The following is a 15,476-nucleotide window of genomic DNA, read 5'->3' as shown; positions in this document are numbered from 1 at the left end:
TTTAACTCACATACTTGTGCACAGTCTCATATGTACCCACATTCAAATACAGACAAGTCAGAAAGTTAAAGAACGGATGCAAACAGTAAATTATTTCTTGTCAGTGACATACTTTTCTCCGTGAATGAATAAAAGTACCATTTCAGCTGATTTACCTGAGGCAAATCATGTTCTTAGCACTGAGCTGTATGAACATTTTACCTCATGTCAAAACCTGTAAAGCTTAAGTCACTGTAGCTTGTTAATAATTTATATTTTGCTTCTCTGAATAGAAACTGGGGATGTCACCTTGTTCACCTGATATGTGGTACTAGATAATGAAGAACCTAGAGAAGCAATAATGAAAAAAAAAATGCAGAAAACATTAAATTTCTTGAATTTTAATTTTGTATTCAATTTTGTTGTGAATGTTTTGTCTTTAAAACATTTGAAAATAATTACTATGCTGTTAAAATGATCTGTAAAAAAATAGAGCACATTTTCTTTTCTTTGTGAAACATGAGAAGTAATGATGCATGTACAGTAGTCAATGTAAAACTTGCCTTTAATCCTGTTATTTGAAACAGATATTTAATCTTTGAGCATGTCTTTTTTTTTCCCTCTTACAGTTACCTTTTCAATAATTTCAGTAAAGTAACCATGCCCAGGTCGAGTAAAATTTAATTGGATAGCACTATTCAGACACCGAGTAATTCCGAACGCTTTACAGAGGGATAGAAAGAGGAATACAAAGAGGAATACAAAGAGTTGCGATCGCAACTAGAGATTGACAGGTGCAACACAAATGCTACAGAAAGGGGAAGATATCATCATCCCCACACTCTGAGATTGTGTACCAAGCCCCAATAACAACTGGTATGGTGAAACCTGGACCCCCCAAGGCTGATTACCAAGACTACGTGAAGTACCGTCTGAAAGTCAACTAGAAGATGTAAATGCAGCACTACAGACAATCCCTATTTCCCTATTTCCTAGCAGCAGTGATCTTTGAGATGCTTTACAAAGAGCCACAAGTAGCAGTAACCTCCATCAAAAAGAAGACTAGAGGGATCAAGGCAGCACAGAGGGAAGTTAGCCAGCGACCAGAGGTGCAGAATGGTGTGATGAAGAAAGGGGTACCTGAGGCCTTAGAAACTGTCAAGGAAAGACTCACAGCCTTGGCTAACCACTTGAAGAGGTATACCAGAGCCAAAGAAGCCAGGAGAATAAACCAAATGTTCTCCACTGAATCAACCAAGATCCAGTGGCTGGGGAACAATATAAGAACAGCCCTGCACCAAAGCTGGAGACGGAGCAATAGTGGACGATCATATAGGAGAACGATGCAAAACACAACAATCTTCAGTGGCTATTGTACCTAAGAGCAGACTACAGCAACCTCCCTGAACAGGCTCCAAAACCAGCTGCTAGTGGAAAAGACACTCCCAGAATAACTTACTGAAGGCCAGACAGCCCTGATCCCCAAGGATCCCCGGAAGGGACCAGTCCCATCCAACTACTGGCGACTAAGATGAACAGGCACATGACTCAATACATGAGCAGGGCCCAGAAAGGAATTTGCATTAACACCTGAGGAGCAAAACACCAGCTATTGGTAGACAGAGCAGTCACTCAAGACTGTAGACCAGAATGACCAAACGCATTGTCAAAACCAATTTAGTGGATAGCTGTTTTACACTGTCCTGTAATGACTAATTTTAGACCATATGTGAATATGAGGAACCACCCAATAGAAGATAAAACAAATAAAAGTTTAAGAAGAGGATGCAGACATAATTTATTGATAAGAAACTTCAAATAATAAAGATTTAAGCCCTGATTTAAATGTTTTAGCTGATCTCATATGTTCAGGAAGTTAGATGTTCAGTAAATCTGCTTCACTCTGTTTTTGTGGGGTTTTTTTCTTATTCTGGGAACTCATAGAAGGTCTGTTTCTGGTGACCTGAGAGTTCTGGGTGTTTTTTAAGGTAAAAGTAGATTTGAAATGTAACTAGGTCCAAGAACATTTAGTGGTTTGTAAATTATTAGAAATATTTTAGAATCCTAAAATAAAAATAGGGATGTCAATGCAGAGATCTGAGAGAAGTAATGTGCTCAACCTTTTTAGGGTTTATTAAAATTTCAGTTGCAGGATTCTGAATGGGCTGTAGCTGTCTGGTTGATCTTTTACTAATACCCATAAAGACACAGCATTCTAATCTGCTAAAAATAAATGTATAAACCCATTTTCCTGTATCTGCTTTAGAGAGAGAGCCTTTCATTTTTACTATATTTTTAAGATGGTAATAGGCTGGTTTTATAATTGCCTTTATGTGGCTGTTGAAATTTAGGTCAGACTCCAAAATTACTCTTAGATATCTTGCCTGGTTTAAGAATTTAATACTTTCTACACAGGTGAAGATTTTTAATCTTTCTTTCTTTAGGGCTGAAAAGAAAAATTTCAGTTGTAGGATGTTTTAGCACATCCACTAATTTCTTCAATGCAGTTTCTGAGTGAGTGTAGGGGACGATAATCCTGAAGTGACACTGATATGTACAGTTGTGTGTCATCTGCATAACAATGATAGGAAATATTATAACGGTGTTTACTGTCTGTGGTGAACCTCCTGAGTGGGTGTTTTTATTCCTTGCGAGTAGAATGCATGCTTTTTCCTTCTATACTTACTATTGAGGTAAACATTAAATAATTCCAACAGTTGCGTTGTCACCTCTGTATGAGTGTGAATATAGACTTTTGCCTACAGTCTCCTGGGGGCTCACTAAATGCAAAAGCATTTGTCCTATTTTTCATACACTGTATCCACCAATGGCAAAGACTATTATTGTGTGGATAACACTGTCATTATATTGTCATCTTTTTTTTTTCTTCTTTTTTTTTTGCATATCCACATTGCGGGAGACCTCACTAAGAAGCATTTAGTTGGTGTTGTCAGTAGACAAAAGAGTGCTGGTGTGATGGAATATTTGCTGTGAAACAGCTGAACTGGGAGTCATGCTGAGTTAGTTTTTCACTGAAATAATTTATTTCTGATGTGTTGTTTTTAATTGTTGTCCTACACATACCATCTCTGTCTTTTACCTTTCATGCTGTTTCAGAAGTAGCAACTCCGAAAACATAAATGATCTTTGTGGGTGTAAGTTAGCGGAGGCAGAGTGCAGTATAACAGTAGCTGGTGCTTTAAATAACTTCAGTCTTGTTTCAAACTTTGAAAGATATACTTTTTAAACTTATGTTGTTGATGTTTGTTTTTTCTGTAACCAGCCATGAAGACTTGTTCCATTGAGTTGCTCATTTAGAATAGAATAGAATGTCTTTATTGTCATTAGACAGAATGTACAATGAGATTGGAGGGCCACTCCTGTTCAGTGCCACTCCAATCTATTTTATATTTTAGGAAGTCACACTTCCTAAAATATAAAATAGAACATCTAAAAATATACAGAAAATAAAGCAGAATGTATAAAAGTATATACATTGTAAAAAATAAAAAAGTGCATACATATAATAATGAAGATGGTGAGTTTTGCACTAGGTGAATGAATATTGCACTAGTGAATGAATATTGGATATTGCACATTATAGGGGTGATAGATATTGTTCAGTATGAATAATATAATATTGCACAGAGATGTGGGTATTGCAGAGTTAGAGTGGGTGAGTGTGAGTTCAGGGTGGTGATTGCTCTGGAGAAGAAACTGTTCTTGAGTCTGTTTGTTCTGGCTTTGATGCACCTGTAGCGCCTGCCAGAGGGCAGCTGGTCAAACAGCCAGGGTGGGAGCTGTCCTTGATGATTGTTTTGGCTCTGCTGATGCAGCGGGAGGTGTAGATGTCTGTCAGGGAGGGGAGAGGGCAGCCAATGATTCTTTGCGCTGTCTTGACTACCCTCTGAAGCCTCACCGTGTCTGCCTCAGTGCAGCTGCCGTACCATACTGTGATACAGTACATCAGCAGGCTCTCAGCGGATGAGCGGTAGAAGGTCAGCAGCAGGTTTGAGTCCAGGTTGTTCTTCCTGATGACCCTCAGGAAGTGAAGTCGGGTCTGAGCCTACTTGATAACAGCTGTGATGTTATCTGACCAAGAGAGATCAGCAGAGCTGAGGACACCAAGAAATCTGAAGGTGTGGACCCTCTCCACATGCTCGCCATTGATGTAGAGGGGAGCTGGGTCAGTCCTGTGCTTCCTGAAGTCGATGATGATTTCTTTGGTTTTCATGGTGTTCAGTGCAGGTTGTTCTCTGAACACCAGGCTGTCAACTTCAGGACCATCTCTCTGTAGGCTGCCTCATCTCCCCTGGAGATGAGTCCGACAGTTGACAGTCCAAATTTGTCGTTAGCAAATTTGACGATGAGGTTGTTGTTGTTGGCTGGACTGCAGTCATGGGTGTAGAGGCAGTACAGGAGGGGGCTCAGCACATAGCCCTGTGGGGAGCCAGTGCTCAGTTTGTGGGTGGAGGAGAGATGGGGGGCCAAGTCTCACAGTCTGGGGCCAGTTGGTTAACAAGTCCTTTATCCAGGGACATGGGGGAGAGGGGAGGCCCAGGGTGTGCAGTTTGGTAGTGAGGATATCTGGGATGATTGTGTTGAACGCTGAGCTGTAATCCACAAAGAGCACGTGAGCATAGTGGCTCAACACAGAGTGGAGAGCTACAGCGATGGCGTCCTCTGTGGATCTGTCTGCACGATATGCAAACTGATGGGTGCCAAAAGTGTGTGTGTGTATGTGTGTGTGTGGGGATGGGGGGGCTTGATGTGCTGGAGAACCAGCCTCTCAAAGCACTTCATGATTACTGGTGTGACGGCCACAGGGCAGTAATCGTTTAGGCTGGTGATGCATGACCTTTTCGGCACGGAGATGACTGTGGCTGTTTTTAGGCAGGGGGGTATGACTGCTTGGGCCAGGGAGTGGTTGAAAATCTCCCTGGCCCAGGGCCGGAGCAGATGGGTGGTCCTGAGGCGTCTTAAAGCGAGCAACAAATCAGTTAGGTTCCTCTGCTAGTGACACACTCAGGTCTCCTGCTGTCACATCACAGCCACTGAACACCCTGCCACACCTCCAGTGTATTATTGCTGGACAGGTGGGACTCTATTCTCCTCTCCGCCTTGCCCTTTTTAATTCCCCTTTTCAGGTCAGTTCAAGCAGCACTATACAGAGCTCTGCTGCCTGACTTGAAGGCAGCATCGCGGGTTTTGAGGAGTGAACAGACCTGGCTGTTCATCCAGGGTTTCTGGTTAGGGAAAACCTAGACTTTTTTTGCTAACAATCACATTTCCGATACAGAACTTAATGTAGTCTAGTACCATCCCTGTGAATGTTTCCAGTTCCTCATGTTCAAATAAGTCCCAATATGTGTGTGTGAAGCAGTCCTGTAGGTCGGAGAGTGCGTTTTCAGGCCAGGTTGTAATGGTTTTTACAGTAGGCCTGGCTTGCTGTCTCAGGGGGGTTGTATGCTGGGGTGAGCAACAGGGAAAGATGATAGGACTGGCTGAGGTCGGGGAAGGATTTGGCTCTGCTGGTAGCCAGTGTCCACAAGATCCTGGCGTGTGTAGCAGTTGTTCACAAAGACAAATGCACAAAAACTGACAAATAAAAAACACAAAAAGTACAAAAAAGAGCACCGAAAAGAAGAGCCATGAGCCACTGCGTCTGTGTGAGCTGCCATCTAATAAAATTATAGCTAAGAGTGGATGAATTGCATATATATTTGTGATTTGTATCATTGAGTGCTCTGACTTGGCAGAGCAAAGGTGCAGCTAACTACATTTGACCTATTAATTGTTCAACTGCATTTGAGCTTCTAATGGTGTAGTGGTTAACACATTTGCTTGGCAAGCAAAAGTTCACTGATGCGGCATGCAAAAAATCTACTGTGAAAAATGCCTACATGGTCTGTACAAGGCTCAGTAGAATACTAGTATTTTTTTTTTTACTTTATTTGTAATACCTGTTATTCCCTGACCAGGGTTATAGTAGTTTTGGATTTTACATTATCGTTTAGTTTTAGTTAGTTTTTACTTTTTTTTCTTTAATTCAGTTAGTTTTAATTAGTTTTCAGAGTGGTTTTGCTCGTTTTTATTAGTTTTTATTTTTGGTTTATTGCTTAGTTTTAGTTTAGTTTCGTTAGTTTCAGTATTAGTTTTAGTTTTTCATACTTTGTCAGGTGCAAGATTCAAGGCACAAGAGTGACTATAGTGTAATAAAAATTCAACAAAAGATCCCGTTTAAAGAAATATATTCAACAACCAACTGTTCACAAGACAGCAGCACTACAGGCTAAATGTGTGTAATATTAAGGACACATATGAACATAAACAGGGACAAACAAAGAAAAACATGAACTTCCAAACTCAATAAATTCTACAATAAACTCCCAATAAAGTTTGGCGTCAGTGCAGCAGATTAACAACAGCTTCTGTTTTGGAGCTAGCTTGGTTAGATGCTTGATATTTCTGCTTGTGTAGCTGGATTGTGTGTGTTCATTACCTTACAGTCGTGTGCTGGTGTTTTATATGCGGTGCCGGCTGGGACTTCTTTTGGTCCTCGCTCTTTGTGCTCAGTTTTTTTTGGCTGCAAACATATTTATCTCTGTTTTTTCACTTTCTTCATTTCCTCACGTCCATTCCGACAGTTTTAGCAGCTCCCTCCAGGAATTTGCTGACATTTGTGAGTCCTTATATTGATTGTTCCCGATTGTTATTCTCTCACTGATAAAGTGGCCGGAAACGCACAAGGACTGAACAGGTTCATCACAATGTTGCGGCTGCGTGGCAGCAACGAGTAGTCACATTTCTCCAGAGGTGAACACCAGATTACGTGGGTTCAGAGTGGTTTCCGTAGCTGCCTTGTGTGCGCTACTCAGGTGGACTTTGATGTTGGTGTTTTTTCCTCACTGAGACGTGTTCCATGCATTTTTCATCATTCACAACAAGATACTTTTCTATCTGTATTTTCGGACTCAAAGAAACTCCATATGGGCCGCTTTCTCGGCAGACGGCTGCCATTACTTTTCGGACCAGCTCGGTGAGCGCAGCACGGGCGCACACAGCTGCCGGATGGCGCCCCCAGCTTAAACTCGGAGAGCGGAAAAATGATCAATCAACAAGGCTTTTAAATAAAATGACAAACAAGAAAAGGAAGGTCATTTTATCTATAATTTTAGTTAGTATTTTAAACTCACAATACAGTTTTAGTTAGTTATTGTTTTTTCCTTTTAATTTTGGTTTTTATTTATTTCAGTTAACGACAATGTTTTTTTCATTTTCAGTTTTCATTATTTCGTTCGTTTTCATTAACTATAATAACCCTGTCCCTGACCAGCATAGGTGTAGTACTGTCTGAGCACACTGTTACTGTAAAACATTTGGAAAAACATGTTTGGTTTTTTTATGTAAAGAAATAGAGTACACAAGATTGTTTTTGGCAATGACAGTCTCCTTGTGGTTACAATTCCTTATTTTATTCTATCACATATCAGGGAATAAGTGGCAAAACCAGGAAGAGCAGTAGCATGAGAAGGGCACATAGTGCCTGGGTTGGTCAGAGGGTAAAATATAGAGACAGAGGGCATTATGAACTATCCATCAATTACATTTGATCCTGCGGTCAGTTATTGTTGACAAAATTATCTAAATCTGCCATCATCGCAACAGGGCTTCATAAATTTAAAAACAAACCACAATGCATACCTGTCTACCAAAGCACTGTACTGTATCTCTGCTTCTGTGACTCATGAAAAATAATCTTTCTTGTAGGTTAGTTAGACCTTTATACCTCTCTCTTATGTTCAAAACCTATCAGAAGAAGACATCAGCTGAAATGTCAGTGCTTTGTTGAGTTCAAGTGTGATGTTATGAGGGCTCAAAAGTGCTGGTAAAAGAAAAAAAAACTAAATTTTTATTACTCTATAGACACTCTGGGAGCCTGTAACAATTAAAAAATATTCATAGTTCTAGTTTTGCATCACTTCATTAGTTACACTAGAAAAAATATCCATCTTGTTCAAAGGGGTTAAGGTGAGAGGCCACAAATGCTAGTTCATGAAATGTTCCAGTTTTATTTCTCTTTAGTTTTTTTTTTTTGTTTGTTTTTGTGTGTGTGTGTGTGTGTGTGTGTGTGTGTGTGTGTGTGTGTGTGTGTGTGTGTGTGTGTGTGTGTGTGTGTGTGTGTTGTTTTTTTTCTTGACTAACCTGGTTACTTTTTCCAGTAATAGTGTTTTATAGTGTATTTTAATGTTGACTGTAAGTAATGTCTGCACTTTTATGAATTGGTAGAGGGCCTATCATAGATGGCATATGGGTGATGGAGCAATATTACCACTTCACTATGGATGTGAAAAAAATCATCCTTATTACAGAAAGAAAGATCAATCCGAAACTCGCAATAATTATGAATTACTTTATTGAAAGCAGAGCCTAACAGGGGAGGGGTTTGTCCATAAGATTCACGCTTTTAAGAGGAAAATACGAAATTATATCACAAGATGAGGAAGGTTCCATTTGAATTTCATGATGTTGAAAAATCTATAAAGAACATAAACAAACTATACCAGTAAAATTCAACACTGGTGTATAAAGAAAGAGAGATGAATGCTGCAACAAATTGTAAATCTGGTGATTTAGCACACAGAGTGGAAAAATAAACATTTTCATTCCAGTTTATTTTATCTCTGAGTGCGCTCTCCGTGCTGCTCTTCATTTCTGAGGCGATGGCTGAGCATTAGAGCTCTGAAACTTTAAACTGGATCCACTTAAACATTAAAGGTTACTGTCCCACAGGCTAATAAAGGAGACATGGAAGCTGCTTCAGCTTGTCACAGATCAAAGTGAAATTAATTTTATTGATTGGTTGTGTGTTCTAGTAGCTGTGATTCCAGCAGAGTACAAGCGACTCCGCAGCAGATTAGAATCAAGTATAACAATATTTTATACATTTTGTAAATCACCAAATCAATTGACAGATATTCCCCTGACAATGAAACACACAGTTTATGCTTCATTCGGTGATTTTAGTAAGGTACAGCTTAACAAGCTGCACATACAGTACAAGTTTGGACACACTCATAAATTAAAGACTCACTGGTACTGTATAAAATGTATCCCCACCGCAGAGAATCTGTATCATATGACAAAAAGAAATGTCAATAAAAGAATCAGTGAAAAAAATGGCACTTTCAGTCTGTTTTAAACTGACATAATCTGCTCCTGAGATTTTTTTTTAAAATTCTCTCAGCTGCACACTCTGTGGTGTTTTATTGGCTGAGAGTAAATATTAAAAGCAGAATTCAAACATAGGCTTAGTCTAATCACACGTTTGTTATGAGGTCAGCAAGTACAGTGAAGGTGTCCTGTTTTAGGATCAGATATTAATGCTTATAGAACAATAAAATTGTTGTAAAATTGTTTGCTGCCAACAAAAAAAATAAAATAAATAAAATTGAGTCTATTAATTTATATTTATTACTGATGCATTTTAGAGGCAACTGAAAACTTAGGCCCTACCATACTGTACCATACTGTTGCTGGCTTCCAGCTGGGATTATTTACTGTACTACAGTGGTCACTTCAGACTTTATGGCTCTGCCCCTGGGTCCTATCACCTCTCCAGAAAGATATATCTTCACTAAAACATGATTACCCCAGCTCAGTGTCTCACACTGTTAAGATGGCTGCCATAACTTTATATTTGTACACAGCTGCCATAACATGATATTACATGGGAGCATGTATGCCACTTTGTACATCTTTATTTTTCTCGCTTTATTTTTCTCACTTGTGTGCTCACTTTGGCCCGGGAGAAGTGAAAAGGCATGATAGATGAGACCGGCTGTCTCATTTGCTCCGTTCCACTGTCTTTGTCTCCTTGTCTCAAACACACACACACACACACACACACACACACACACACACACACACACACACACACACACATCCACTTCCTACTTGTTCTTGTCATTGGCTACACTGCTTGTTTGAAAGCACGTTTGTCGATTTCAGAGTGAGCAGGGCAGCTGATAACACTCGGGGGCAGTTGATACCCTTGTCAGAATCCAGGATATTAACAAACAAGCCTTGGGAGACTGAGGCGTATTGATTGTGTTTATTCCTCTGGACCTTTTTTGCCCATTGCCTTCATCCACTGCTGTGGACATTTAAGCTCTGTTCCAGATCTCTTGCCGGGACCTAAGATAAAGAACGAGGCCGTGCAAGGGCCTCACGGTCCAACTGTTCTGGCTGGGATTCCTGCTCTGCTCCACGTGTTGGGACTGAGAAAGCTTCTTTTCACCACACATATCTAATGACAGCCATCGTGCCAATATGGATGAGATCCTATTCTGGGTCACTTTGTTTGTAGTTGGCACTAATATGAGAGAACTCTGACAAAAAGGCTTATTGAACTGAGGTTTAAATTGTCCTGTCTTGACCTTTTGCATTTGAATGGGCTCTCAAAATTTAGCGTGGCAGGACTTTAAATAAGCATTTCTAATAAAGAGAGCACAGAACAAATTTGGGTTCCATTATTGGAGAGAGGAACAAACACATAAAAAAAAAAAAAAAAATCTTCACATTCTCATAAAACATTTTCAAATGCTTTATGTCAGAGTCGCTAACAGTCGCTGTTTGCCTTTTCATTTAAATTTGCCATGTGAAATTTTTCTGCTTGTCTCTCTCTACCCACTTGGTAAACTTTGTCTTTAATGATGCAACATAACTAATGTTTATTATTAATTATTTTAAGTGTTTGAGCTGGGAAGGGGTGGGGAGCTGGTGTCACAAATTGATTAGAGGTATGCTCCATCCTGAATTGATTTTAACACCTTATGTATACTTGCATTAATACTTACTGCCTACAAGCCAGTGCAGCTGGTCTTTAATTGGAAACTTGACCCTACAGCACAGATCAATATTTCAGATGAAAATTATGCTTGATTTTTTTTTCTCTCTCATTTTGAGTCAACTATTGAGCATTGGATGGAATCCAAAACAGTGATTGGGTAGATCTTTTTTTTTTTTTTTGAATTATTAATTTTTTTCAGTCTGATGTTGTCTGTTACTGCGTCTGACATTAACTCTGCATGATTGGTAGTATAATTAACAGCACAGGCTGGGATGTCATGTCATTCTTTTAGCAGGTCACAAACACACAACAGCAACACAGTGGTGATGTTGCTCCTAATAGCTATTTATTCAAAATAAATTTTACATTGAATTTTTATTTTGACATAGCTGGCTGTCTTTTTTGTGCCCATTGTTTTTTCTCCCCTTTTGACAAGATATTTCCTGTTTATTAAAAGGACTTAATTGGATAATTTTATGTTTTGAGAGTCATAAATGCAATGATAACTGCAGCCATTGAGATTTTTCTTTTTTTTTTTTTAAGTATCCTATTGAGGATGAGTTATTTGCACAGGAAAGAGGAAAGTGAATGTCGAGAAGTCAGCGGTTGCCTAGAAGAGTCTCTTTCGACCTTTAAGACTTATTTTATAACACAATACGAATGCTGACTTTTATACAGCCTTGATAGTTGTTTTCTTCCATCTCAATTAGCAGCTCCGTGTTATGTGTGAAACGCTGCTCTTGTAGACCTCAAATGCTAATTGCATTCTGACTTTTCTTTTCCTCTGCATGATATTATACCTCATTTTGTCGTGACTATGTTTCCTGTGAGCAGGAGTGCGCTCTAAGTGACATTTGGCTTTGCTCTTTGAACTGATCCATCTTTTCTTTTTCCTTTTTTCCTTTTCTTGTTCTTCCCTTGCAGGTGACTCATCTCAAGTTGGTAAGTCAGTGTCTTCCTTTGTTTCTGCCACATATGCATATCCTTTCTAATGCACTCACCCCGATGCCATGACAGTTGACAGTTTAGAGCCCACCTTTTTTTGTACAGTGTAGTCAGCTGTGTGTGAACATTTGCATGCACACAAACCAACCACCAGTTATCCTTTTTAATTCTGGACTGTTAGAGTACAATGAACATTGAAACTTTTCATTTAAAAACTGTTGAATAGAAGTTGCTGCCAAACTCATTCTTTTCCTCTCCCTGCCTTTGAACCACTCATTTTTATTCTTCACACATTGCACTTATTTGATTTTGCGTACTATATTACCTTCTATAGTTGTTTGCACTGTATATTGAATGGGGATTTCTAACAGTTTACTGTGAAAAGATCACACTCTAAATTCCTGCTTTGGGAGTCTCATAAATTGCATTGCCTTGTAATGTAAATGCAAATTTTAAAGCTTTCATTGAATGACTAGCCAGTTTGGGAACCCAGACATAATGCTGTTTGAATAATGGATGTTACTGCACTGACTTTCTTATCATGATATAAAATTCAAGGAGTTGTTCTTCTTTTTTCATTTTCAACCTCATGAAGTGGTTCAGATTCTGATGTATGGATTTCAGTAAAAGGCTTCTGTTACTTGGTCATGAGGTTCCATTAATCTATTATTGTTCATGTGCCTCTGGTAGTTGAATGCTTTCCTTTTTATAATGGGCCATTAATGGCTACCTTTCACTTCGCTACTTGTTACCCAAAATTTTTAAATGAGGTTCCCATTCATACAAGCTTTGAGAGGAAATTCAGAGTCATGGTCAAATTCTGTTTGTTGTCTTGTGCTATTCTTGGCCCGACGTGCTCCGAGGGCTGTACTGTGAAGCGGGATCAATGGGTTAGCGAGATATGCTGATTTGCTGCCACGTGTAGCTTAAACTGATTGCTGGGAGCAAAAAGAACACAGATTAGAAAATTGGCTACTTTGTATTGGTTTTCTTTCATTATAACACAGTGTCTTGCCTAAATACACTTCTTCTTCTGCTGTATTGCACTTAAATAAGAAAGCTGAATCCCCTTTTCCTCTGATGACGGTTTTACATTCTGTCCAGCAAATACCAAGAAAACGTGCCTATATTGAACTTGTTTATTTCTGCTGCCCTGTGGAATATCAAAAAATTGATTTTAACATAAATGGAGGCGTTGTCTATAAATATGCTAACATGTCACGGTACACTAGCTTTCTGTAAGCGCATAATTTTGAATCAGTGTATGAGGCTGTTGAAGAGATGAGGGAGGGATAGGGGTACAACAGCAGCCACGGACAGACTAATGGGATGTATCAACACCTCACTCAAACAGTTTGAAAATGAGACGTGTGAAGTTCAAAACTCTAGCTCGCAGCACTTTGTGGCAGTAAACTATTGCTTTAGTGATGTGTCAGTGTTATCACTTGCCTCCAAATAATTAGCTTTGTCTCGCTGCAGTACCCACTACGCATTATGAACCTGCAATCGTAATCTACAGCACAGCAAAATGTGTAGCATGTAATGAGAAAAATAATGTGCAGTTATTCTCACATGGCGGTGTTTTTTTATTTTTTTTAACCTATTCTCTAGTGTATATTTTTCCCTGTAATTTCGGTGCTCTGATAATTGAGGCATGTCTCCCGATCCTCATACATAAATAGTTATTGTCTGTGTGTGCGCTTGTCAAGGTTTGTCCAGTGAGTGTTTGGCCCAGAGATCTGATGTTGTCTGAATGCTAATGTGGAATTTTGTCTCACTGCGGCAGCTTAGAAACTGGGTGGGGACTGGAGGTTTAGTTATGGATATGTTCATCCCAAGGGTACTGTGCAGAGTAGGGAAAAATACTCAAGTACCACATCAGTTCCTTACTACCCACCAAAAATCAAGATTCAGAGAGGGGGAGGAATAAAAGCTAATTGATCTGGAAGGCCAGTGCAATTTCAGTTTCATCTTCATTTAAATCTCTGGGCAAAGAACAAGGCAAAAATTCAGTTTTGATTTGCAATATAAGCTGTCTCTGCAACAGTCTGTAAATCCAACATGGCTTTGGTTCTGCAGACATCTGAGGAGCCACCACAGGTAGCTTATCATCAGCCCAGAATACATTTTTTGTTCTGCATACTCTGTTACATAGAATTAATTGGCACAATGATTCCACTGTAATCCACAAGTAAAAAAGCAAACCAGTCAGGCTTTCTTTAAACAGAAACTGTTCATAAAATAATACTATTATTGCTTCACTGTTTACTCGCTAGAAAAAGTCACACTGGGCTAAAAGACAGCCAGTAACACCTTTGGATTGTTTTCTTGAAGTTTGTTTAAAACTTGAGCTGTCAAAATACTAGTGCAGTGTACATATTTGCACACATGCTGTCATCTCTCCCATGAAATTTTGTCAGAATTCATTAAGTGCTGTTAAACCCATATGCAAACAAATGCCACAGCTATCTCCATGGCATTTTTGAGATATGTACTATTTGCCAGTAGTTAATGTTGTATTTTTCTAGACAGTCCAGTTTATTTATTTATTTTTTGTGGTTGTTTTTTTCTCTTCACTGTCAGGCTTATGAGGCAGGTTGTGGCAGAGATAATTGTTGTCCTTTAGATGTAGAGGCAGGGAGGCTGACTATCCAGCGATCCTTATCCTATTGCTGTATTTCATTCCGACTCAAAAAAAAAAAAATGGCATTGGCAGAAGCACAGACATCTTTCTGTGTACCTCTCTCTGTCTCTGTCTCTCTCAAGCCTTGTTCACCAGAGATCAGATGATTAGCATCTCTTCCCCCTTTTTCTCTCTCCTTCCTTTGAATGCCAACCTCAGACGAGTCAAAGCCAGCAAAAGCCTCTTCATGCTGATGCTGCAATGGGATTGGCCTACTCACCACCCATGGTACAAAGAATGCTCAGTTAACCACACATCCACAGTTTGGAAAGGAAAATGAATGATTCAAGCTGGTGATGGTGCCACTTAGAAAAGCATTTCTTTTGTTCTTTTTTTTTTCCTAAGTGCCCAGTGACTATCATCATGTGCCAACAATCAAACATATTCAGATGTAGCACCTTAAAACTGAAAGTTATTTTGTGGAGTAAATTGTATGACAGCATAAAACTGCATTTTTTTGGCAATAACTAATATGCTGATGGACATTTGGATGAAGATATTGGAAAGAAGCATTAATGCCATTTTAATAATGAAACATAATTGGCATCACAGTAATGTTAGATACTGAACAAATGTACAAATGTACCACCTGACCTGTGTAGGATCAATGCTCATGGTAACAGTAGCCACATTAGCTGCATAATGTGCTAAGAACAAGAATCCCGCATGGTTTTGATCTACTGGATCTTTAGTTTCCCACATATCAGGAGCACATGGGATTTATGTTTTTGATTTTGCAGCCAACAACAGAAAATTGTGCATACCCTTTGCTTAGTTGAGACCTTTAAGCGGACACGTTCTGCCTTGGTTTCTGATCTTTATAGAGAGATGTACGTTTTTGCACAATTTGTTCAGTTAAAAGGGGAAAATTTGTCCAAAAACACATCTTGAAAAACACGAAAAACAAAAAAGTGAAAATTCCATTATACCTGGAAATGTAACCAATACTTAAGGTATTCCTTGTCTCTTGATATAAAACACAAGAAGAGAACAACAAAATGGACAATCCACAATCAA

At 39.1% G+C, this 15,476-nt stretch overlaps 1 protein-coding gene across 1 annotated transcript in view; it reads left to right on the top strand.

Annotated features, from left to right (window-relative positions):
• The window catches only part of nrxn2b (neurexin 2b), a 639,543-nt gene that overhangs the window by 140,541 nt on the left and 483,526 nt on the right, over window positions 1-15,476 (top strand). Inside the window, exon 4 of the mRNA XM_030722576.1 lies at window positions 11,756-11,773. Coding sequence (XP_030578436.1) covers window positions 11,756-11,773 — 18 coding nt within the window. The remainder of the gene's footprint in view (window positions 1-11,755; window positions 11,774-15,476) is intronic.

This window comes from Archocentrus centrarchus (genome assembly GCF_007364275.1).
Source record: "Archocentrus centrarchus isolate MPI-CPG fArcCen1 chromosome 18 unlocalized genomic scaffold, fArcCen1 scaffold_23_ctg1, whole genome shotgun sequence".
Classification (NCBI taxonomy): Eukaryota; Metazoa; Chordata; class Actinopteri; order Cichliformes; family Cichlidae; genus Archocentrus; species Archocentrus centrarchus.
The sequence above is the reverse complement of the archived record's forward strand: the minus strand, read 5'-3'. Positions and strand labels throughout refer to the sequence as shown.